Source organism: Fusarium odoratissimum, assembly GCF_000260195.1.
Source record: "Fusarium odoratissimum NRRL 54006 unplaced genomic scaffold supercont1.34, whole genome shotgun sequence".
Taxonomy (NCBI): Eukaryota; Fungi; Ascomycota; class Sordariomycetes; order Hypocreales; family Nectriaceae; genus Fusarium; species Fusarium odoratissimum.
This window is the reverse complement of record NW_022158717.1, coordinates 227,576-251,303: the sequence shown is the minus strand read 5'-3', so window position 1 is coordinate 251,303 and position 23,728 is coordinate 227,576. Positions and strand designations below refer to the sequence as shown.

At 47.7% G+C, this 23,728-nt stretch overlaps 11 protein-coding genes across 11 annotated transcripts; 4 read left to right on the top strand and 7 right to left on the bottom strand.

Moving 5' to 3' along the window:
* Nucleotides 1-2,024: 2,024 nt before the first annotated feature.
* FOIG_13613 (uncharacterized protein) lies at nucleotides 2,025-3,056 on the bottom strand (the record flags this gene model as incomplete). The annotated part of the gene is made up of 1 exon (XM_031214771.1): nucleotides 2,025-3,056. The coding sequence occupies one exon, from the start codon at nucleotides 3,054-3,056 to the stop codon at nucleotides 2,025-2,027; it is 1,032 nt and encodes a 343-aa protein (XP_031055568.1).
* Nucleotides 3,057-3,802: 746 nt separating this feature from the next.
* FOIG_13612 (uncharacterized protein) lies at nucleotides 3,803-4,882 on the bottom strand (the record flags this gene model as incomplete). The annotated part of the gene is made up of 1 exon (XM_031214770.1): nucleotides 3,803-4,882. The coding sequence occupies one exon, from the start codon at nucleotides 4,880-4,882 to the stop codon at nucleotides 3,803-3,805; it is 1,080 nt and encodes a 359-aa protein (XP_031055567.1).
* Nucleotides 4,883-5,443: 561 nt separating this feature from the next.
* On the bottom strand, nucleotides 5,444-8,527 carry FOIG_13611 (beta-galactosidase; the record flags this gene model as incomplete). Its single annotated transcript, XM_031214769.1, has 2 exons — nucleotides 6,962-8,527; nucleotides 5,444-6,914 (listed from the first exon to the last, which is right to left on the bottom strand). Exons 1-2 carry the CDS (start codon nucleotides 8,506-8,508, stop codon nucleotides 5,444-5,446), a joined length of 3,018 nt encoding a protein of 1,005 aa, XP_031055566.1. The 5' UTR covers nucleotides 8,509-8,527.
* A 301-nt stretch (nucleotides 8,528-8,828) lies between these two features.
* Nucleotides 8,829-10,233, bottom strand: FOIG_13610 (uncharacterized protein; the record flags this gene model as incomplete). Its single annotated transcript, XM_031214768.1, has 1 exon — nucleotides 8,829-10,233. Exon 1 carries the CDS (start codon nucleotides 10,191-10,193, stop codon nucleotides 8,829-8,831), a length of 1,365 nt encoding a protein of 454 aa, XP_031055565.1. The 5' UTR covers nucleotides 10,194-10,233.
* Nucleotides 10,234-10,429: 196 nt separating this feature from the next.
* On the bottom strand, nucleotides 10,430-12,437 carry FOIG_13609 (uncharacterized protein). Its single transcript, XM_031214767.1, has one exon. It carries the CDS (start codon nucleotides 12,386-12,388, stop codon nucleotides 10,550-10,552), a length of 1,839 nt encoding a protein of 612 aa, XP_031055564.1. The 5' UTR covers nucleotides 12,389-12,437; the 3' UTR covers nucleotides 10,430-10,549.
* A 671-nt stretch (nucleotides 12,438-13,108) lies between these two features.
* On the bottom strand, nucleotides 13,109-14,173 carry FOIG_13608 (uncharacterized protein; the record flags this gene model as incomplete). The annotated part of the gene is made up of 1 exon (XM_031214766.1): nucleotides 13,109-14,173. One exon carries the CDS (start codon nucleotides 14,171-14,173, stop codon nucleotides 13,109-13,111), a length of 1,065 nt encoding a protein of 354 aa, XP_031055563.1.
* A 684-nt stretch (nucleotides 14,174-14,857) lies between these two features.
* Nucleotides 14,858-15,802, top strand: FOIG_13607 (uncharacterized protein; the record flags this gene model as incomplete). The annotated part of the gene is made up of 1 exon (XM_031214765.1): nucleotides 14,858-15,802. The coding sequence occupies one exon, from the start codon at nucleotides 14,858-14,860 to the stop codon at nucleotides 15,800-15,802; it is 945 nt and encodes a 314-aa protein (XP_031055562.1).
* A 1,680-nt stretch (nucleotides 15,803-17,482) lies between these two features.
* Nucleotides 17,483-18,550, top strand: FOIG_13606 (carbonic anhydrase). Its single transcript, XM_031214764.1, has 2 exons — nucleotides 17,483-17,727; nucleotides 17,779-18,550. Exons 1-2 carry the CDS (start codon nucleotides 17,550-17,552, stop codon nucleotides 18,426-18,428), a joined length of 828 nt encoding a protein of 275 aa, XP_031055561.1. The 5' UTR covers nucleotides 17,483-17,549; the 3' UTR covers nucleotides 18,429-18,550.
* A 193-nt stretch (nucleotides 18,551-18,743) lies between these two features.
* Nucleotides 18,744-19,193, top strand: FOIG_13605 (uncharacterized protein; the record flags this gene model as incomplete). Its single annotated transcript, XM_031214763.1, has 1 exon — nucleotides 18,744-19,193. The coding sequence occupies one exon, from the start codon at nucleotides 18,744-18,746 to the stop codon at nucleotides 19,191-19,193; it is 450 nt and encodes a 149-aa protein (XP_031055560.1).
* A 39-nt stretch (nucleotides 19,194-19,232) lies between these two features.
* On the top strand, nucleotides 19,233-19,793 carry FOIG_13604 (uncharacterized protein; the record flags this gene model as incomplete). Its single annotated transcript, XM_031214762.1, has 2 exons — nucleotides 19,233-19,405; nucleotides 19,463-19,793. The coding sequence occupies 2 exons, from the start codon at nucleotides 19,233-19,235 to the stop codon at nucleotides 19,791-19,793; spliced, it is 504 nt and encodes a 167-aa protein (XP_031055559.1).
* A 654-nt stretch (nucleotides 19,794-20,447) lies between these two features.
* FOIG_13603 (uncharacterized protein) lies at nucleotides 20,448-21,731 on the bottom strand. The gene has a single exon (XM_031214761.1). The coding sequence runs from the start codon at nucleotides 21,622-21,624 to the stop codon at nucleotides 20,527-20,529; it is 1,098 nt and encodes a 365-aa protein (XP_031055558.1). The 5' UTR covers nucleotides 21,625-21,731; the 3' UTR covers nucleotides 20,448-20,526.
* Nucleotides 21,732-23,728: the final 1,997 nt, after the last annotated feature.

Below are 23,728 nucleotides of genomic sequence, written 5' to 3'. Positions count from 1 at the left end.
GGAGAGCGGCGCTCATATCTTTTTCAGTAAAAGAAGGCATTCTGAATTGATTGGCGTTAGTTTGAAATTAATTGGAATTAAATTGGTAGAGTTGTGACTGTTTAAAGTATATATAAATTGGGTGGCTGGGTTAAAAGTGAGGTGGCCGGTCTGTGGGGGTGGCCAGTCTTTGGGTGACGGACGTTAATGATTTGGAAGAAGTCAAAACTCTCGTGGCCAAACATCCCAGCACCCTTTCTGAGCGAAATCTTTTCGGGCATACTCCACTCCACCTCGCTGCAACAAAGCCATCATACCTGCGAGTCCTAGTTGAAGCCGCAGATGCAGCACTCCTGAACCAGACAGATCGATTATATTACTCCCCATTAGATTTCGCAGTCTCACTCAGTAGGCTGAGCTGTAGAGAACATAGCCGAATGTGTAGAAGATGCACATGTGCCGAATGTGCTGTCATTCTTTTGAAAGCTGACTGCGCGATCCCTACATCATCAAAGCTACAGTTTATACTTAACGGTGCCTCTAAACGGTGCAAGCTGAGATACGTGCGTCACATGAAAGATCGCAGAGACAGACTGAAACAGCTTGCTCTAGAAAACCTGTGTGGGACAGATATACAGCAACTGGGTCTCGAATCGGAACAAATTCTCGATTTGAATGCATTGAAAGTCACTCAGCTCTTGCAAAAGAGGGGTATTTGTGTCCCTGAAGCCCTTACTATCGTGGGAAACCGTCGTCGGTATTTAGGCCCATGGCCAGTCTACCAAAAGCTATCTTCATCCGACGATGCCGACATATTTCTCCGAGTTGGTTTCCGAGACACTGGATCATGGTACAACGCCCCAATAGTGGAACTGATGGCTATCCCTCCTTACACAAATGTACCATATCTGCGATGGTTGGCCGATCATGGTGGTCTCCCCTGTCAGCTCCCCTTCCCATCATCCAAAGATGTCTTTGCGATTAGGTGTATATTCTCGGCCATTGGCTATTATATTAGGTACTCAAGACTCTCTCTTGAAATAGACCGATCGGACGAGTCTGATACTAGCAATACATCGCCAACACCACCTGCGCCGAACAGGGACGTAGCTTGGGTTCACAAACTCCATGCTCTAGTATTTGCGGCTAACGTGACAGATGCATGCCGTTGCCGATGCTCTCCTGGGGGTTGCACTGAGTTAACGTTCTTATTAAAACATTTAATCCCTGTCTATGGTTTTGAATTTGCTCAAAGACGCCTTCTACGAGACAGTGCCGCAAAAGAAAGAAACGACCTGGAAAGCATCACGATTAACAACATGGGTACCCCAGAAGTAAGCGGTATACATGAAAATCCCCTATCGAAGCCGCTCGCCAGATTCATCGTATATCTCGAACATTTTTCTTGTTATCTCGAACCAAGGCATCACTATGCTACTCTTCGGTACATTACCTATACCGCTTTAGGAATCCATCATTCTTGTTGTGTACACAAGTATACGAGGTGTCTCATGTATGACAATCCCTTTCATAGTGTTGAAGACGGGTTTGAAGATGATGAAAGTCACAAGTTGGCGCTGCTTGGAGATCTTTTAGACCAGTTCGAGGAAAACATCACTTCCATCCTTAAAGATCCAGAAAGAGGAATTCGCGATCTTATTAACTTCTGGGAAAGGATTTGGGTTGGCCGCATGAGTGAAGTTCTATGTCATCTTGAAGGGAGTGAGTTGCCAGACGATGAGAGACGTGCAGCTGAGGAGATTGGAGTAGTATGGGGTAAAGTAGGACCTGACCCACCTGGAGAGATGGAGAACCCCTATCAGAGCTCAACGATAGAGTATTGGTTGTATGAGCTGAGAAAGATTGAAGAAGAATGCCAATGAAGGGAGGGGTTGACTCTAGAGAGACTTGGGAATTTTCTTTGTATATGTCCTAGTCACTTTGTGCAATTTCTGAATATCGTTTCAATTCAACGTACACAGTTTCAAGAAGTATTCCTGGAAAGCATAAGGACGTCACTCTTCTACGTTTGAAGACCAATGCTATCACACAATAACGATCTTGGTCAACTCCGACGTCGATGGGTCGACCTTTTCACCCGCCCTCGCACCGTTGATGAATGCATCTCCCAGCAAACGATACCTCCTCACTCCACAGTCAGAGACTTCCACCCTCCTCAAAACATACGGAACCTTCCTTCCAGGTATAATAACAACCACATCGCCCTTCTCGGCTCCCTCCAGACCGAAACCTACCTGCCCGTCACTTGTCACAATAAATCTCCGACGTTCACTTGTCTGCCGAATCAACCCATCAAAATCTTGAATTATTTGTTTACATGACTTGGCCAAGGCAACTTCCGAGGATACAAACCATTCGAGCCAGGCGCGGTATGCCTTTGTGTACTCGAGACTCCCTTGTGACCATTTCATGTAAGTAAAGCCTCCACTGAGGGCGTTCTCAAATGCACGCTCTCGCTCGTTACCAGATTGCTTCTCAGTAGGTGACGCATCCGGATAAGTAGATAGGTCAGCGAGTCGGCGCCACTCATTGATGACCGTTTTGCCCCCAAGTGTTGAACCGGGGATGATGGAAGGGTAGCCAGGTGCGGTTGCCTCAATTTGTAAGCCATGAGTTATGACATGGCCTGCTTCTTGTACCCTCCATTCTGGTTTCATGTCTCCTGAAGCACGGCAATGCCGAATCATATTCGTGCGTTCGGTATATGTTAGATGATACCAATCATCAATTGTAGCATCCCAGTCTGGAACCCAACTGGGTAAGCCATCAGTCCGCTTCTCAACGCTCGACCTGTGTAGTACATGACTGAGTACATCAAGTGTATGGGATTTCTCGATCAACGCCACCGCCAACTTCTGATAAAGATCGGCTATAGACAAGGTGTAGTCAATAGGTATTACACTTTTGATATCTAGGCTCGGCGAACGTAGTCCAAAGTACCCGAATGCTCTATCCCGAGGATCTGAACAGTGGCGTACTCGGAAAAGGGATATTGCCGCTATGAAGTCTTCGGTGTATAGCCTCCCAGGAACAAGCATATCCATGAAGTGCTTCATTCGAAGGGTCGCATATAGATTGTTAGGCCGCCGTTCATCTCTAGCGTTGAGACCTTGGACCGTGAGATGAGGTTAGATGGAAGGATCGAAGTGCATCGTCTTGTCTCGAGAAGTCGCCTCTATATAATCTAGCCCCAAGTTGAAGGACTCCGCTTCCGGTGATAAGAAAGCAAGGACGTATCGTGCATGTGAGTAAATGTCTCCCATCATGGCAGCTTGAGATGCGCGCTCCTGTGGATTTTGCTGGTCAATACACAGAGCATCGATCTAGAAAAGCTCGTCGAAGCGAGATGCCAAAAGGCAGTCAAGAACATGATGCAGATTCTTGGTTGCGTGGATAACTTGTCTTGATACATCGAGCGGCGGAGTGTCACTTGAGTCACCCCAGACATAGGATAGCGCGACGAAATATGCCGCGCGTGAAGGATAAGCTTGAATCAGCTCTCAGGCGAAGCAACCGAATATGATCGCCTTGTAGACTCATTACTCCCTCTGTCAGATATCGAGTAATTCATAATGCTGCACTAATTGACTGCATGCAACTTGAAGCGCTAATTAGATCTTGTTTCCCCTCAAAACCAAGGTGGGGAGAGGATGACGGCACAGCAGTGGAGCCTACCGGGCTGCTAGCATCTTGTGATCAGAAAGTTGAGTCACATTCTGACCATTTGTATTGCGGGTTATAATACACTATTCATGTCCATAGCCTCAATACTTTAGACTGACATACGGGGCCCTTTGAAGGATTACAGTTTTCCCTTCCTGCCATCCTCGCTCAACTTGAGGATCATACCGAGGTTGCCACTTTCAATCGTCTCAAAAATGCTCGGAAGTCCTTGTGCCTTGCGCTTCTCCTCTTCTTTGCGGAAGAAGTCTTCCGCAGTCCTGATCCTGTTCGGATGAATCTCATCCAGCAGCTTGTAGTCTCTCTTAATAACTCCCTTGTTCCCGCCAGAGCTTCTCCACATATTCCAGAATCCAGAAAAGTTTTGCACAATGGTCATGGTGGCAGGATCATTGGGATCAGCGTTGTATCCAGCTGGTACTGTGCCTTTCAGAGGCATGTGATCGAAGTAAGTCGCCAACGGAATGTCGATGAATTGTGCTGGCTTGCCAGTAACCTTTTGGAACGCCTGCGCTAGGTCATGGTACGTGATATGATCGATTGCCACCTCGAGATCCAGTCCATCGGATCTCTCGGGGTTATCGAAAAGCCAGCGAACATAGTGCTCGCAGTCATCGAGAGCGACGTGGGGGATTGCTCCGTCAGCGAGAGGAACAGCCCAGGTAACGACACCCTCAACAATACGTGGAGTCATAACTGTCTGTGCTGAGACTGCCATCTCGATATACGGACCAGTAGTGAAGATGGCAGTGCCCATGCTATGAGCCTTTCTCTGGCTTAGCATCCACTCAGCCATTCGACCTTTTCCGTCATAATGGCCGCAGCGGAACTTGGGATCATAGCCACTCTTCTTATACCCATAGTCCAAGTTTCCAAAGACAAAGAACTTTATGCCAGACTCAATTGCCAGCTCGTATGCGCGGATGGTCCAGTAAGTCTCTGTCTTTTCACCAGTGTTGAAGCCGTCAATGTTGACGAAGGCGCCCCAGCAACCTTCGTAGCCTTTTCGGAGGTTGTCCTCATTCGCGAATGAACCTTCGATGAACTCGACGTCGCCCAACTCTGCCAATTGCTTGGCGCGCTGTGAGTTGACGTCGCGAGTGAGTACTCTTAAGCTGTACGCTCCATCTTTTATGAGGCCGCGACAGACGGGGAGACCTTGAGCTCCAGTAGCTCCGATAACAAAGATGCGACGAGCCATGACCCTTGCAGTGAGAAAAAGTGTTTACTGGTGGCTTGATAGAGTTTGGCGAGGTGCTAGTGTTCTATGACGTTGGAGGGTAGGATTCATGGGTTACATTTCGAAATGTAAATAGTTATATATATCGGCGTTATTCCTAACACTTTCCCATAAAGATTACAAAATGAAAATGCTACCGGAGGGTTTTGTAATGCATTATGATAAAGAATGAGGCGTGATTATTATTTCCTCCGGTCTCGGGTCATGCGTTTTGATCAGTAATTATTGATCACTAATCGCGAACGTGGTGCTCTGAGCGCTAATGTCGCGGCCCACTCAGGCAAGACGTCTACCAAGCCATTTCTTCGCATTCCCGATTAGGAGCAATTGCATGTTCGGCATTAGACAGGCGTTGAGCGGTGGTGTATCTGGACATGTTGCTCGAACTGCTCACCGATATGCAAGTGTACTGCACCATCTTGGCGGACAAAAGCGTTCAGTAATCAATTATTTATCATGATCGAAGTCGCATAATCATATTACATTGAAGATATATCATCCGAATCTGATTATCACGTTGAACTAGACTATGTTGAAACTGAACTTAAAGTTGAATGGCTTGGTGTAGCACCTGTACTTCTCGAACGGTCTCACCCTAACCGTAGCCGATCCCAGCCCATTGTTATCGTAATCGAGATGCAGCACCGTCATGTTCAATGGCTTCAGATCGTGCGGGTGCTGAGCATCATCCAAGTCAAAGGGCATGTACCTCCGAGCCGTGAAGCTAAATGGTTCGCTCTTTGTTCGTCGAGCATCAAGCGATACATCCTTATTTCCGATCTTCAACCATCGCAAATCCTCGCGATTACCATTCTCTTGAGGGTAGTCATAGTAGGTGAACAGATCCGGGACGGTGGAACTGTACTGCCCGATGCGGGACCCTTGCTTGGAGTCTTTGTAGCTTTCTCCGGGTCCTCGGCCGAACCATGAGACGTCGTCGAAAGATTCGGGCAAAACAGCCATGAGACCGATGCGGGGAATGACATGAGACTCATTCTTGCCGACAAATTCGCCCCGAGCTTCGAGTTGAAGCTGAGCACCTTGAGTGGGGATCCTATAGATCATGTCTGCCTCAACGCCCCAAGCACGTGTCTTTACTCCAACCCAGACTTTATAGTGCACCACTGCGCCATCCTCGCCAACGCGCCATGTAACATCTCGGACTTGAGGATAAATCATTGGAATTTTTTCTTGTTCCCAGATCGGTCCATCGCCAGAAGATGCCGCATCGTTCTGTGTGAGAGCGCGATAGAATGAGAGTTCGGGGCCACGTTGGAAGATATCCACGCCGTTGATGTTCCAAGTTACATTTCCCTGAAGCAAGTCAAATCCAAAGGAAGCATCTCCACTCTTATAGAGGAGCTTGGTTCCGTTCTTCTGGAACTCTCCGCTGTCTTGACGACGGACTACCAATATGCCCCGGGTCTTGATATTAGGGCGTTGGATGTGAAGTTGATCCCAAGCAATGACATGGCCCTTCGGAGCCCAGAGGGTAGCTTCCTTCAGCTTGAACTCGACCGTGACCCATGCCTCATTCTGTGTAATATTCTGCCCCGATGGAAGCGCCACGGTCCTATTCTCTCCAGCGGGTACTCTTGGAAGGTCGAGCGGACGAGCTTCAGTCTTAAGACCGTCTGCGATAACATGCCACGAAACATCGAGATGACTCAAGTCAGAAAAGTCATAGTGGTTGACAACAGTCATTGCACTTCCATTCTTCGCCAAATTCACCGAGACAGGCTGGATGATCTTGGCGTACTCCTTCAATGAAGGCATTGGCGAATGGTCAGATAAAACAAGACCGTCCATGATAAAGTCACCATCATTGGGCTCGTCGCCAAAGTCACCTCCGTAAGCGTAGTACGTAATGTTCTCTTCCTTCTTGAGGAGTCCGTGATTGCTCCACTCCCAGACAAGGCCACCTTGAGATAAAGGCTCGTTTCTGAAGAGGTCGATGTACTCTACGAGACCACCTGGTCCGTTGCCCATAGCACTAGTACTGTTAGCTCAACCTCATCTGGATTACAGAAGGATACTTACTGGGCATATTCACACAACACAATTGGCTTATCAGTATGAGTCTTGATGAACTCCCTTACATCGTCAGGCGTGCTGTACATCTGACTGTACATATCCGTCGACGTAGCATTACGGTCTTGCTCGTAGTGGATAATCCGACTTGGGTCCCTCTCTTTGATCCACTTGCTCATGGCAGCGTGGTTACGACCATAAAAACACTCATTGCCGAGAGACCAGATAATGACAGAGGCATGGTTCTTGAATCGCTCAACTAGCTGACGAGCCCGATCGACGTAAGCCTCTTCCCAATCTGGATTGTTGGAGAGCCACTCAGCAGCTTCTTCTTCTGTTTCTTCAATACTACCGAAGCCATGGCATTCAAGGTCAGATTCGGCGATGACGTAGAAACCGAGTTCGTCAGCCACGTCAAAGAAGTCAGGATGGGGAGGCTGATGGGCAGTGCGAATTGCGTTAATGTTGGAACGCTTCATGAGTAGAAGGTCCTTTCGCATGTTTTCGTAACTGACTGTACGTCCAGTGAGATGGTGGTGCTCATGTCTGTTGACTCCGTATATAATGATAGGTTTTCCGTTGACGTAAAAGTTGGACCCTTGAATCTCAACGCGACGCAGACCAACTTTTTGACTGATAGTCCGTCCGTTGAAGGTGATGAGCAAGGTGTACAAGTTTGGCGTTTCAGCGGACCAGATATGGAAATCATCCCCAGAAAGACTTTTCTCATAGATATCTGAAGGTGATCCTTTCCATTCATGAAGAGCCGAACCGTTAGGCGACAGTAAGTTGATAGCAAGGTCACCCTCTTTCCCTTGAATGGTCACATTGACTTTAAAAGACCCTTCATCAAAAGAGTCGCAGAGTTCAGAGTCAACCTGAAAGTCTATGATGAACGATTCGGAAAAGGGAATGAGGTAAACGTCGCGAAAGATGCCAGACAGCCACCACTGATCCTGATCCTCGATATAAGAACCATCTGACCACTGATAAACCCTTACACCAAGATCATTCGCTTGACCCGGAGAGAGGTAGTCCGTAATGTCAAACTCGCTTGGATTACGACTCCCTTGACCGTAGCCAACCTCTTCACCATTGACCCAAACATGGAATGCACTATCAACACCCTCAAAGCGCAGTCTGATCTGATCACCATCCCACTCTTCAGGTACTTCAAACTGTCGCCAGTAAGAACCAGTGGGATTGACGTAAGAGACCTTGGGAGGAGTGACAGAGAAGGGGTAGTCAATGTTGGTGTAGTGAGGATGACCATAGCCTTGGAGCTGCCACACGCCTGGGACTTCGATGTCGTCCCATGAGCTGGTGTTGGCAGTTTCCCAGATGGGAGCATCGAAGGGACTGTTGTCGTAGTGGAATTTCCATGTTCCGTTGAGGCTATGGAAATAACTCTGATCCCGATTGAAAGAGAGAGCGGATTCTTGATCAGGGTAGGAGTAGAAGTGCGCTCGAGCTGGGAGGGTGTTGCGATGCAGGACGTTCAAGTTACTCCAGTCGGGCAACGCCCCAGGGAAACCTAGCGCCGACAGATCCATCATGCAACTGAATGATACCAAGGAATTCCTTTGAATACTCTACAATCACTAGTGAGTGTCATCTTATATGTAAGTCATTCGGCCATCGCCTCGGCTCTACTTCTGATCCTCCACAAACGCCAAGCCCTACGATCGTCAAAAGCATCTCCCGCACCTATCGCAGCACCGCACATCTGGAGAACAGTCCGAGATCTGCATATTGTCTCCGCAAATACAACTCTATAAACAGGAATAAGCATAAAGCTCGGATGATGTCGAATTATGTCGTGAGCTTCCCCGCTGGAACGTTGCATTGAAGCCCCGCGAGCAACCCGAAACTATTACTAGCCAATGAATTGCCCATACTTTTTCCACTTCTCGTCTTGTTTCAATATCTCCATATCCTCATCCCTCAGCGATAACGCCGCAGTAATTTCTCCATCGGGTCTCTTGGGCATAAGATACATCAAACTCTCGAACGGCTCGAACAACGGCCTCCTCACACTCTCTGGCTTTCCTAGTCCAAGGCCAAAGTCATAGTCCCAGCATTTCAGCTTCGCCCATGAACTCAACATAATATCCGTCGACGGATTCGCGTCCGCCGTGACAGATACGCTTGCCCTGTTCGTCTGGTCGTGCAGATATGTTACCAGGGCTTGTGTTCGCCGGCGAAGATCATCACGGCCGAGTTCAGACCGCAAGCGAGATGCTACGATGCCGAGTGGCTCATTGGCGATCTGAGAGAGTTTCGAGACGCTGTAGGTCATGTTTTGGAGGATTCCTGGGTAGTTCTTGGGTACATCCAGTTGAGTGCGCACATCAACGGCGCGACAGAATTGAGTCGCGGTGGAATCATCTAGACGAGCACGGCGGGCGCGGCTGACGGATTGCCAGATAAACGCTGAGAGAGCATCATCTGTTGATATGAACTTAGTTTGTTCGTCAAGAATCTGTGTTGCCTTGTCCTTGAGCTCCGAGAGGGCTTGTGGGCTGAATGAAAAGAATGCCCAGCTTGCTTTGGGTGGTGTTGGCGGGGCTTCAGTGGCTGGAGGGGGCTTTATGATTTGATGGTCCAGCTCTGGGCCGAGATTGTAATTCTCGAGAGGAGGAACAATGGTCTTGCGGTCAAGGTTCATTGTCGATATCTCTTCTTGTGTGAAAGCTTCGTCACGACAGGCTTTGGAGAGTAGTCGGATAAGCTCATCCTGACCCGTCATGTCCATGCAGCCATGCTGTCCATTGACAGTGAGTATAAGCCCGCCCTCAATAAAATTGAGCTGAAAGATCAGCACAGGAAGAGGATCATCAGGCGAGTAATCGGGGCCAATAGGAAGAGTCTTCTTTGGCGCGATTTTGTTCTCGTCAAACATGCTCATGGGGAACTCTGCCTTTCTCAAGCCCTCCATTGTCGGTGCTGAGGGGTCATCTCGAAGATCCTTGACTACCAGTCTCGGTGTCGCCTCGAATGGTTTTATCTTGAATACGCCCGTACCATCGTCCTTCACCTGGCCTGCTACCCAGGGGAAACTCTGCGAGAGACGCTGCAGACCATTTTTGATGGTGGCGGTGATGGCAGGATGTGTGGAGGGGTCGGTGATTGGGAAGCAGAAGCTGACTTGGGTGTAGATCTTGACCATGAAAGGTTGTTGGCCGATGATGTCCAGCTCTATGTCTAGGTCGACCATGTTTGTAACGTTTAGTGCAGTCATTTTGAGTGATGAGTTAGTGAGATGCAAGTTTTGCGTTCTGTTAGCTATTCTTATAAAGGTTATCGAGAGGTTAGCCCCACTGAAAAGGTATGACCTTGGATGAGTCGAAATGCACAATTGCCTGTTAGAGACTAGTGCAAATCCTTCACTGAATGCTCCACTCCTGATGAATCAAATTATAAACTCCTCAATCAGTGACAGAATGTAAGCACGGAATGGATACGGCGAAGAAGTAGGCTTGAACCTCAAATAGACAAAAATTAATACGCTAACTAATTCTGTAGTTTATTCCATATCCCATCATTAACCATAACTCATGATTCCAATTGCAACCCACCAATCTAAGGTCTCCACATCTATTGCGTCACCTGTACATTGTGCATCGGGGCTCCGGGATAATTTCCTGGTGGATATTGCTGAGGGGTTTGTGCACTCTGCCCTGTCATTTGAGGGGTTTGAGGCTGGGCTGGAAAATATGAACCTTTGTTGTCGTATTGATACTGATTCACTGTTGAGCCTGTTGGGAGAGGAGTTGGAGGCATCTGATACTGCATGACTTGTGCGGTCGGAGCAGGTGCGCTATTCACCCCAGGAGCCTGAGCAGTATATGCTGGCTGAGGCTTGGGAGCCCAATCTTGAGGGTTGTACGGTGCATGGGGAGCGAAAGCTGGTTGATGCGGGGCAACGAACGAGCTTCTTCGGTCAACCGGTGCGGGCACTGGGGCTTGTTGATAAGTGCCAGTGTGTTGGGGTGTTCCGTAGCCAGGCTGCTGATGATACTGCTGTTGTGCGGGTGGGGGCGATGCCTGGTATCCAGTCTGATGCTGGACAACATGCTGCATGGGAGTCTGATAGACATAGGCTGGATCATCAGGTGGTGGCACTTGGGCTACAGAGTCAGGCGGCAGTGTTGGCTGGTGGGGGGCTGTGACAGCAGGTGGATATCCAGCTGGTGTTGCTGGGACAGTTGGGAAGTATCCAGCTTGAGGTGCCCCGGCGATCTGTCCAGTTGGCTGCGGCTGTAGTTGCTGTGGCGCATAGCCCTGAGTGCTATCCTGGGGAGGCGTAGGCATGACCATATTCGGGACCTGTTGCACTTGCGGTTGTTGATATGGAGTTGATGGCGCAGGTGTAGCAGGAGGAAGAGCCTGATGCATTGCAGCCATGTTGAAAGGCTGTGGTGTCGCAGGGGGGTTATAGCCTGGAACTCCTGTCTGTTGTAGGTAGAGAGGCTGCGGCTGTGCTGGCTGCATGTTTGGTCCTTGAGAAGTGTGGGGAGGATATTGAACAGCTGGTGTTTGGGGCGGTGAGAACATCTGAGTGCTCGCCGGAGGCATAGGTGATGGTGCACCATATGTCGGGACTGGTTGCTGCGAGTAGTCGTACTGCTGTTGCATAGGCTGTTGTCCAGTGACATGGGGCGTCAAATAAGTCTGGCTCTGCTGAGCTTGCGGTTGGGCGACTGGCGCCTTGAAGTCTTGAGGATACCCATTCGGTGTAGTATTGTAAGTTTGCGGTACAGGTGTCTGACCAACAGCAACATTGTAAGGCGGCGGAGGAGGAGGAAGAGCTTGCGACGAACTTCCAGCAGCATAATTCGGATATACTTGGCCATTGTTCTGATAAGGCTGAATCGTATACCCCGCCTCAGCAGCTTTTGCATCTTGAACAGCTTGAAAGACACCAGCCTTCTGAAACGCTTTGCGCGCATCCTTCTTCTTCAAATGATCCGTATGCTTGTGCTCAACCATCATCCCCGCTCCATCGAGCGCAGCATGTGACACGAGCTTAATAGCAGTCTCATTCGCAACGATGGATTGAATGCCATGCTCTGCACCAGCAGTCGCAACAGCATCAGCGCCCATGCTTCCAACACCAAGTGTAACAACGCCGATCGTTCCGCTGACAGCCATGCTCCCAAGAACATCGCGTTTTCGTGTTTTATGCGTCGCATTCAATCGATTGAGATGCCTCTCAATAATCTCGCGTTTCTTTCGTGCGTTATGAATCGCCGGTGCAGCCATCGCAACACCAATAGTCGAGACTCCCAGCGTGAGGGGGATAGCGCATCCCGACACCGCAGTCGACGTGGCAGCGCCCGAAATCAGGCGGGTGTAGTGCTCCCATTCTCGCTGTAGCTCCTCGAGCGTCAAGCCCTGGCATTTCTGGTCGTAGGCTTTGAAGTCAAAAGGCATTTCGTCGTCGCGGTATGATCCGTGGAAGAACTACAAACTAAAGGCCAAGAGTGCCAAGAGCGGGTATTTGTGTACCGACGCATGGTTTCAGCTGAAAGTCCAAAATAGACGGGAATGGTCTAGACCGTAACGATAAGATCATTTCGGCGCCTGAAAAAGCCACGCGAGGCACATTCTGTGAAAAGTGCTCATAGGAAAGGGCGTTAGTGAAGGGGAAGGAGAAGGGCTAAGATGTTCTTGGGTTAGTGACATGCAGTCGGGGTTCAGCCGCACGAGCTTTGTACCGGCAGAGTTGAGACAAGGCAGACATGCCCGATTGGAGACCTGTTCGACCCGAATGGGTAACGGCTACGTTCCATGCAGACTCAGAAAAGAGGTTCGCACAGCTTGCCCGAACGGTGAACCTGTTGGAATGGGCACTGGCCGAATTGCTGCACCTTGAGCGCAAGTGCGCGCAGCCAATTAGCGCCTGTAGACCGAGCTGCGAACAGCTTCAGGGTATGTGAATTGCCAAGTCAGTTGCAAGCCAATAGTGCTACAACAGTAAGATTATATTTATGCTTAATGTGAGAAAGAAGACATCTCTGTTAACGGCAAAATTACATCAAGCTTTATGGATTGCTGGCCTAAATCTTAGACGCCATGATATCTTTGTAGCCTCCCTAATGTTACTTCACCCAAATAAATACAGTATGTAAGTGTTTAAATATAAGTCGGTTACTAGATCCAAGTGCACAATCTTGTATCAACAGCCAGAACCTGTGCACCAACCCTAATTTTTCCATCGACTGGCACATTCGCAGCACCGCTCGTAGTAACATACAAGATATGACGATCCCTGTCAGTGCGACCGAAAGCAGCAGCAGTCGGTCCCGCCACAGCGGTAGAATTAAGACTTCCAGCCACGATGTCTGTACCAATTAGACCTCCCGCGCCGACCGATGGCGCAACAACGCGCTCGATGGAATTCCCGGAGCCGGTTGTGACATATGCTGTCGTATCCCGGAGCGCAAAGTCGTCGTAGAACCAGGTGGAATTATCCTGACGGGACAGAATCTCGACTGGACCACCTTCAACTTCTGTTCCGTTGGGATGGATGGGGAATCGCACAAGTGCACCCAGTCCGGTGTTGGTGAGGTATGCCATGCCGTCTCCGATCTTGATGCCGTTCACGCCGAAAGATCCCAAGACTGGATGCTGGTGGGCCTGCGTATAGGTATTGTTAAGGGCGACGTGATAATCTCCCGAGGTTGGGTCAAGATGATAAACAACACCGCCGATCACATCGTTGACGAGCACGTTGCGCGGTCCAGGTCCCCACTGAGGCAGAAATGTCATGCCATTGAGGAACTGTGCAGTCGGAAAGTCTGCAATCCTGGCCGCCTTGGGTTCAGCCCCGGTCAGGTCCAATGAATCCACACGATAAGTTCCCACCACTGAGCCTTCTTCTATCGAGAAGTTGCCGCCGTTCACAGCATAGACATCATGATCATACTCAGTGATGCCAAAGACGCTGCTGATGCCCTGGAATTTATGGACCACTTTGGGAGTGTGATCGGAGTGCAGAGGGTTGATGCTGTGTACTTCGGCAATGTATGGCAGAGTGAGCAGAAGCTCGCCGTTTGGGCGGACGGCGATGCCTTCGACGAAATGTCCTAATGGATACTCGTGGAGAAGACGTACATGGCTCTCATGCTCGGACCTTGGTCTGCCTGACTGATCGTGTTTCGGACGCCCAAGCGCCAGAGCAGGAGCGAGAGAAAGAAGGATTGCCGTGAATAGCATGGTGATGAGATTGACGTGCTTGGTTAACTGCGACTTCTGTACTACATATGTAGATATCTATACGCGTATCTATCCATGTATCCGGTTCCTGGAATAGGTCATGCCGATAGCGTCGGATAAGAGAGTTACGCTATCGTAGACCCAGCAATACAGTACCCAGTGGGCTTGCACGAGATTTTCAGAATACCAGGGAGTTCCAATGTCATCAATCGGAATTAACGCTTAAGGCCGTTGTTAAATAAAAGTCTTGTTCCGAGATTCAATGAGGCTTAACAAGCTAACTGTACGCCGACTCGGCTTTTCATTCCCCCCCCACCTTGAAGGGTGTATAGTCATGATGAGGTCAAATCGTATCTCGGCATTGAGTAGTGCCGCCACTGACCAAGCGCATTGGGTCAAGCCTTGAAAATAGGCGAGTACGGATCTATGCGAAGGCTTATAATTGGCCACATGTCACCAGGGTCCCAACCCCTTGAAAAGTGGAATTCCTGATTTCTGAATCGTAGAGCCACTTGATATGGGGAATTGATTCAACATGGTCGGGGTTAAACACAATGTTAAGACCGAGTTAAATACAGATTTTTCATTCGCAGTAGGGTATATAGCAAGATACTAGATTCTGCTCCCGTCACCTCCATCATTGTTCTCTACCGATTTTCCCTTTTACGCTCTCGTTTTGTCATGATGGAACCTTTCAGGTATTCCCTCCCGAACGGGGGAGTAGTATCCGGGATACGGAACATCCCGCCGCCTTCAAAATCTACACCTCAATTCCGCCCTCTTATCGTTGCTCTTCACGGGGGCATGTACGAATGCCACTATTTCGATGCAGACTCTCGTCACACCGCATCCATTTCAAGCAATACTTACGAAGTCCCTTTCGTGTCTATCAACCGCCCTTGTTACGGAGAGTCCTCGTCGCTTCTCCCTATACCTGAAGAGTCCGACTTCGTGAAAGAAACTGCTGTCTGGTTGCACGACCACACCCTGCCTACTCTATGGTCCAAAATTGGAATCGAGAATGGATGCAACTGTATTGTTCTCTTCTGCCATAGTCTCGGAACAATGTATGGAGTTGCGGCGGCAGCGCTGCATGGCCAAGATGAACGACCCTCATATCCACTTGGGGGTGTCATTTGGTCTGGACTTGGGGATATCTGGCAGCCCCATATGTACGAGAACTGCATCAGCAAGCCATACGACCCTCTAGGCGAACAATCGATCTCGAGCGAAGTAAAGGACAAGATCATGTTTCGACCAGAAACGGTCCACGGGGATGTCCTAAAGCTTACAAAGAAGCTTGACTCTCCCGCTCCGCTTGCCGAGCTCGAGAGCCTACCAGCTTCATGGCTACCTCGCTGGAAAGAGGAGTGGGCTTCGCATGTAAAGGTCCCCGTCATGCTCGCCATGATGGAGCACGAGCCGTTCTTCGTTGTATCTGAAGAGCGATTGAGAGCCTGTGCAGTGGCATTTTCTAGCAGCCCTCGCGTTGACAGTAGTTTTATCTGGGGCGCACCTCACTGCATGGAGTTGAGCTTTTGGTCACAGGGATGGTATGCCAGAGCCTTTGGGTTTGCTATCGAATGCTCGGTGCATAAAGGAGTTACAAGTACAGAAAATTGTAGTTGATACTGAAGATTAAATGTATAAGAATGCTGATGACTTAACGTCCACGTTTGCAAAGGCCGAACAAATTTATGGTGATACCGGCAAGTGCAACGAAGCCCGCCCCATGTCATCAGGTGCTGAGAAATGAATTTTTTGGCCGCTGGGAAATGTGACCCCAATTACATATAATTGAATGAAAGGCTGGCATAAGATGCTGGTTTATGTCTTAAAACTAGACATATCTCATCAGCTTATCTCACATAGTGATATCAATCTTATCGATAACAAGACATTCTAGTCTCTAGGGTAGTTCAGCATAGGCAGAAATGTAAATAATAACAACCTGAATCATGAATCATCCCAAAGCAATTTCTCGTGATTTTGTCAGAGCGATGTTTTCCTGGCATTCTTTAATTACCCCCAAGCCCTTATGGAATATTCCTCTCATCAGTCACGAGACGCACGGGCGATAGCTTCTAACATGCACAAACCTCAACAGTCAGGCTCGACCCTCGGCTCACCAGAACTCTAATCGCGACTAGTCAAAGCTAACCGCTAACTGCTAGTTGCTAACTCATGCTGCTCTACCTCTATCATCTTGAGAAATGACGTTGACTGTGGCTTATACCGTTGCCAAGGCGGCAATTATTTCTGCATGAAAGCGATTGTCATTGCGCTTTTTAGCTGTTTGATCTCATGCGCCAAGAAGCTGCGCCAAAGGCTCAGGACGGTGAGCCAATCTCATGTCCCCAGCAACATTTCGTAGCTGCCTGTCTCGGGTAGTCAAAACGGCTCCCAAGATGCTTGCACCCTGTTTCTTAGCGTTATGATGATTTTTCAATTGACAAAGCTTAAATGCCGCAATTCAATCTATGTGAGGAATCACGCCCTCTTTTCCGCAACACTGATTGCTTTGTCGTGGCTAAGCTCTTCTTGTAATATCATAAAACAGTTGCGCCGATTGCACCAAGGGACAAGATGCAAGATCTCATCTCTCCGGAGACAAACCCAGATTCGGAAGCTTCGGCAGTCTATATAACGAGATGCCGAAACCTTAAACCATTAATCCGAGGCTGTGTCTGTCACGATGCTACCCTGAAACCAGGAAGACGAGATATCTCAAAGATCCCTGCTAGGATACGGAAGATTCCATGCAGGAGATTATGATTCCAAGAAGGATTTAATACTTACGCGGCCATTTCAACGGTCTGGAACAAGTACTAGGCCCGTGATAGTTGTAAACAATATTAGCTAAGGACGCATTATTTCCTATCTCTCGCTGTTTAGTAGAAACAGGGATGATTCCAGACCGCCAGCGCCAAGACGCACCACTGTAAAGCCTAATTCTTTAGCGCATTACCCCATGGAGAATCCCACAAGTTAGCGCGGGCTGTGCCTGGAACGTCCACGTGGGCTACGAATGGAAAGTTTCACAAACGTCACCAAGCAATTATTGGTAATCCATTGAGAAATATTGTGATTTACAGGGTCTAAACTTGGATCTTGTTCAACGATAGGCTTCGAGATAGAGTTTACAAACTTAATTTCTGCGTAACTGCCGGGTCCAAGCCCCCCGTGGTCTGTGGTATCTTGCGCCTCGCTTTGTCTTGGCAGTGACATTATTGCGCGCGCTAGACTCTATTCTGCGACTTTCATGTCCTTCGCAATCAGATATAAAATTACACATAATCGCGACAACAGCTCAACTACATCTCATCAATCGGCTCTTCACCAGTCTCTTCTATCTACTCCTTATCCCATCATCACAATGCGTATCTCTCAGCTTTTCGCAGTAGCGACGTACGTCACAAGCGTCTTGTCTTGCGCAAAGCATAACAATCATTACTCCCTCAAGCACAAGAAGCGACACATTGATCCCCGTGCCGAGCCCGGAAAAACGGACTGGGCTTATGAGGCATCTTACAATTGGGGCCGTATCAACCCTGGTACGTCCACCTCACAAGGACTCTTGACAAACAGTGACTGATACAATTTAGACTACCATCTCTGCCAGGATGGCACTCAACAGTCTCCCATCCCTATTGCCCTCAAGCAAGGCCTCTCACTGGAACATCTGATCAAAGAGTGGAATTATCCTGATGAGGTCACCGGCAACTTCTTCAACTGGGGCTACGGACCTGCATTCACCGTCCAGAACGAAGATCAAATCTGGACTCAGAACCCCTCTTTCAGCTTCGACAACGAGACTGTTTACCTCAAAGGCTGGCACATCCACGCCCCCGCCGACCACACCGTCGAGCGCCACCGCTCCAGAGCCGAGCTTCATCTCGTCCATGTCAATGCGCAGGGCAAAGAACGCGCTGTCCTTGCCATTCGTCTTGACCCTGGTAACAAGGCGAATAGCTTTTTTGGTCAACTCCCAAAGATGATTGGCTTCAACGAAACAGACGTCAGCGAAGAGGCTACTCTCAATCATAGGCTGCTTCTGGAGAGTGTGGATTACTTTGATGAATTTTGGACTTATGAGGGAAGCTTGACAAGTCCTCCTTGCACTGAGGGTATTCGCTTTTTCATTGCGCGACCGATTCTGTTTACGAGTGTGCAGCAGATGAGGGCTATTCTTGGGGCTTCCACGTATAGTGCTCGTGAGGAACAGTTGGTCTGGCGTCATCGCATCAATGTATAGTAGGTAGAGCAGATCATAGATATAGCTGAGATAGCGCGAGGTAGAATAGATGGGGTCGCATTACCCACCATAACATCATGACCACATCAAGTCGCAATTACATCATACTTGGATCTCGTAACAGCACTCTCTGATTAAAATTGACTAAAAATTCAATGATTCATGTTATTAAGCTAAAGGCCGAATATCCGGGATTGGGGCATCATGACATCAAGCTTCCATCATGCGTGCCAAGGTATATATGAATAAACATTCCCGGAATTGAACCATAGCCTGACATGTATCACCAATTGTCCACAAGAGTCGAAGACAATCATGTTAAATTATACGGATTCAAAATATGCAGGCGATGAGCGTCAACCGCACGTGTCGATGGAGAAAGTCGACGCTCATTCTCCGCCAGAGACCTGTCAACTCATGACCCAATCAGGTATCGCCAAAGCCAAGCTTCCATGGGCAGACCTCATCGTCAAGTCTTTTTTCGGCGGTATCTTCATCTCACTCGGGCCTCTTTTTGATCTTGTCGTCGCAGGTGGAGCTCCAGGTCTACGAGAGTCAAACCCATCTCTCATCACCCTTCTGGCCGCCTTCACATTCCCCATCGGATTTGTCCTCGTCATTCTCACCAACGTCGAACTTGTAAGGAGTAACATGACCGTTATGATGTACACAACCTTGCAAAGAAAGACGAGTGTATACGATCTCTTGAAGAACTGGGTTGTCTGTTACATCTTCAATCTGGCGGGTTGTCTCTTCTTTACGTGAGTCTTGGCTTGGTGGAGCGATACGTTGAACTCAGACGCCATGTCCTCATACGCTGTTACGCAAGCTGAGGAAAGAGTCATCATCAATTGGTGGTTCAACTTCACGAGAGGTATTGGCTGTAACTGGCTAGTGGGTTTGGCTGTATACCTCGCCACGAGTAGCAAGGACAACCTCTCCAAGATCGTTGGTATCTGGATCCCCATCTGGGCTTTGTAAGTGTAGACCAGACTCTGCCAATGTTGTGGAATAGGATTAACAAGATATTGCAGTGTCGCACTGGGTTATCAGCACTCCGTCGCCAATTTCTTCCTTGTCCCCATCGGAATGTTTTACGGCACAAACTTCGGCGTCGGCAAGTTCACCTACCAATCTAATATTCCTGTCACGTTGGGGAATATTGTTGGCGGTGCGGTCATGGCGGGCGCTTTTCTGTGGTTCTTATATGGGCGAGATGATACATTGGCTACAAAGACTGGGCAGCCTCTGAGCGGAGAAAGGAAGAGTAGAGGGAGGCATGTGGCCAATAGCTCTGGATCTGAGGGGGAGACAGTGACAACAGAGAACCACGGGAGAAGCAGACGGGACGACAGTATGGTTTAGGACAAGGTTTGCCGTGACACCTAGTGCTAATATATATAGTAGCATTCTGTAACTAGATAGCATCTGATGTATATGCTTTTATATTCATAAGCTGAAAGACCTCAGAGTATCACTGTAACTCTTAAATATCTCTATGATAAGAATAACCCTAATATACATATTTAAAATAGTTTTCTTAACCCTCCCTTAGTATTTACTTATATTACCTAAACCTGGCAGATAGTAAAGCTATAATTATAGTGTTTTGGCCTACTAAGCTTGAATAGGGCAAGGCTAGGAATAGGCTTGGCTTTTAGTAGTAAATATTATATCTAAGAAAGCTTAGCCTGACTTTATAGCACATTTAGTATCCCTTTAATCTCTTTTACTAGATAGCACTAAATTGCTAGGTCTATTCCAATATGCTATTTAGCAAGGTAAGTAGAAGTTTCTCTAGCCAGATATACATACTGGCATATCTGGCGTACAAGAAGTCGATAGTTAGGCATAAGAATAAAGAGGTATATAGGATTAGAAGAGCCTGGCTCTGTTATAGAGTTAAGCATTATGACTTATTAAGTCAGTCTCAAAGCAATTAGACTCTTGGCTACAGTCCACATTTACGGATAATATTAATCTAAAAAACTTTACACGTTGTGTCGTGGTGCGATTGACGCGTTACCAAACCCCAATCAGATGTTTGAAAATTCAAGCCTACCTAACTGCTTAGGCTAATTATTTAAAATACTAGCATCTAGAGTGTGCTCTGCTTTAGCAACCAGCTGATTCCATCCACACTGTCCCTCATCCTCTCCTTGCTCATATCTAGGTCGCCAAACTCGTTCCAGAAACAATGCGGAAAGCCTGTATAGAGATCAACTTTTGTGGGAACACCGCACTCTTCCCTCAATACCCTCTCATAGATCAAGCTCTCATCACGGTTGATGTCCATCCCGCACACCTGAAAGTAGGCAGGTGGCTGACCTATGTGCCCCATCTTGATCTGTCCTGAGGCATCGTCAGGATGTCGCTGGTCAAATGGCACCCACAACGGGGAGTCAAGATCCGGCGCTACTACGGACTGGTACTTCTCCAGGAAAGTCCTGTTGACTATTGGTGCATCCTTGTTCTGCTCCCAGGAAAGGTAAAAGGGGCGGTACTTCTCTGGCACGCGTGAATGAGGAAGGAAGCCTCCTGCACTGAGAAATTGGCCTGTCAAAGGCGGGCAGAGGCTGTTAGATTGGGCGAGATGTGAGACGACGCAAGCCATATGTGCGCCCGAGGATGTTCCGCCGACGATGAACCCTGTTTTTGGATCGGCTTGCGGTGGGAATAGAGTGGATTCGGGATCGTGAGGTGAGACAAGCTCTGCCGCGATGTATTTCAGAGCAGCCCACCCGTCTTTCATTGGCGTGGGAAAAGGGTATTCAGGGGCCAGGCGGAAGGAAGGACAGACAACAACGGCCGAGTGCGCCTTGACGAGCTCCCGAGCGAGTTCGACTTCTATCTCGGGAAAGGCAAGACAATAGCCCCCTCCATGGAAGAGAACTATGATGGGACAGGAAGCGGATGGCGAAGAAGGCTGGCAGACGAGGGTTCGGGAGTGGAAGCCTGTGTCGAGAGGGATGGTGTGCTCCGTCTCGATGACACCGTCGGGCCGATCGGCTCCGAGCTTGGCCTGTAGGATAGGCAGATGTTTGTGGACCATTTCCTTTAGCTCATCGACCTCCAGTCCTGGAAATCCAGGAGGGCGGCCTTTCTTGGAATAAGCCTCCTCGAAAGAGGGGTCCATTGCGGCAGTAGCGAGGATCTCCTCCACCGTCGAGGGGATGTTTGGGCTTGACCGAGTCATAGTTAGCAAACGATATGAACTATAAAATCCAAGAGGGATGAGTTAATAATCGTTTCGGGAATACTTTTAGGTCTATTTATTGTCCCATCTTATATGACTTGAGGCTGGTTTCCTGACTTTGAAATGCGGTAGGTTTTGGTGATGAGGGGGGCTTCGTTACGCTAAGCCAGAATCGTCTCGCCGAATCACCAGCCCCATGGCAAGTTAAAAATCACCGTGTAACTCCAATATCCCGAGATTCCGTGACAAAATGCAGATGTCTAGCGCTCGAGGTCGAAAGAAGGAGGTTGATTAGTGACTCATACCGATTGCTTACGCATAAATCAACCGTCGCTGGCCCCCGAGTCTTGGCGGTTATTTCTTGTACCCACCCATTGTAGCTGGCCCATTCGATGCAATTTTGGGCGCGCTTCATCGCTGACCTTCTTGCGCAATTAGCGAAATTAATATAAGAAACAGAAGAAAAGCCTTTTCTTTCCTTTCAAGATATATCTATAACCACATAAATTAGAGTTTTCCTTCTTCCAGGTCATAAGGGCCCATGTTACAGCTACATATTCCCATCGTTTGCTGCTAATTTACATGATCTCGACCTGGGTCGTGCCTGATTGACTGTGTTGCTCTGGGCTCTTATGATTGGCTGAGGGGGTGTTTTCCCTGCAACCGATGATATAGGAACATCGGTTTAAAAGAGTGCAAGCAGTTATTTAGAACAGAAGGATAATATGCACTGGAAATTCATGGCTTGGTCTAGCGCCTAGGTGCTTAAGAAGGAGATCTGGTCTATATCCTATACAGATGCAGTGTGCCCATTGTCCTCCGCAAGGTTAAGAAAAGTCAAGCTGACCTCAACAAGGAGTTAAAAGATAAGAAGTTACAAAAGGCTAATATCGCTAAATATATTTTCAGTAACTAGGTAGTAAAGGCCTATCAAAGGCTAGTTAATATAAATAAAGATATTAGAAATAGCTTCTTAGTAAGATAATAAGCAAAGGTCTAGGAAGCGTATTATAGCATTAGAACCTTAATTAGATACAGGAACTATAACAAAGAGGCCACATCTTACATCCAAAGCTACTAATACTACTAATAGTCACGCAACTATAAGAAGCATACAGGCTCTAGATTATTACTACCGATTAGTCAGAGAGTGCTATATTTATAGGATACTAAATAAGGAGTCATTAACCTTTAGATAGAATTATAATTAGAGGAGGTACTTAGATAGACTAAAAGATTAAATTATTAGCCAGATGTTTAAACTTAGATAAAAAGTTCAGAGATGCAGCAGTAGAAGGTTCTAAAAAGACAATTAGCAAAAGAACCATTAGCTAGTAACTCTCAGTTATCGCTTTTATGCCTCGGCATTATTAAGCTAAAAGTCAAGACTAATACCTAATTTTAACTTCTACTAACTAATACAAGGGGACCTTTTTTATTAATAGGGTAGAGGTTTATAATATAGGCTAATAGCAAAATCTAAAATAATCGCCCTACAGCCTCACTGCAATAACTAATCTTTAATTAGCAGTTCTACCTGCCGCAAGTCTAGATGCTATAGGTTATTAGAGACTAGCCATGCAGTAATATTCTAACCACTTCTTCCTATAGAGATTAGTAAATACATAGCGCTAATTAATTTAATAGCTAGTTTAATGGTTTTACTTCTATTAAGACCCCCGCTATCCTTAACAATAACTTACTTATAAGGCAAGGGTAAGAAACCAAGGAAATCAGAGAAGGTGTTTTTCAATAAGCAGTCAAAATAAGCCACATGCCTACTATAATCATTCTTAAGGGTTGCAAGGTAAAAGCCATATTTATCCTTATATAGTTAGAGGGTTGCATATCTATAAAAGATAATGTAATTAAAATGTATCAGTGTTATAAGTAGGGGCAGGGTTAAGATAGTTGTGAATATCTGTTAACGTATTTGATAAGCGAGTGTCCCAGATAAGCGAGTGTCCCAAAAATCCTAACCTTCTCAATTAAATCAGCAATAAAAACACCACAACCTATTAGATCAATTAAAATCAGTCACTATACTCTTCCATATTAACCTCAATTACCTCCTGACAGGTCCTTGCATTATGCCCAGCCTTGC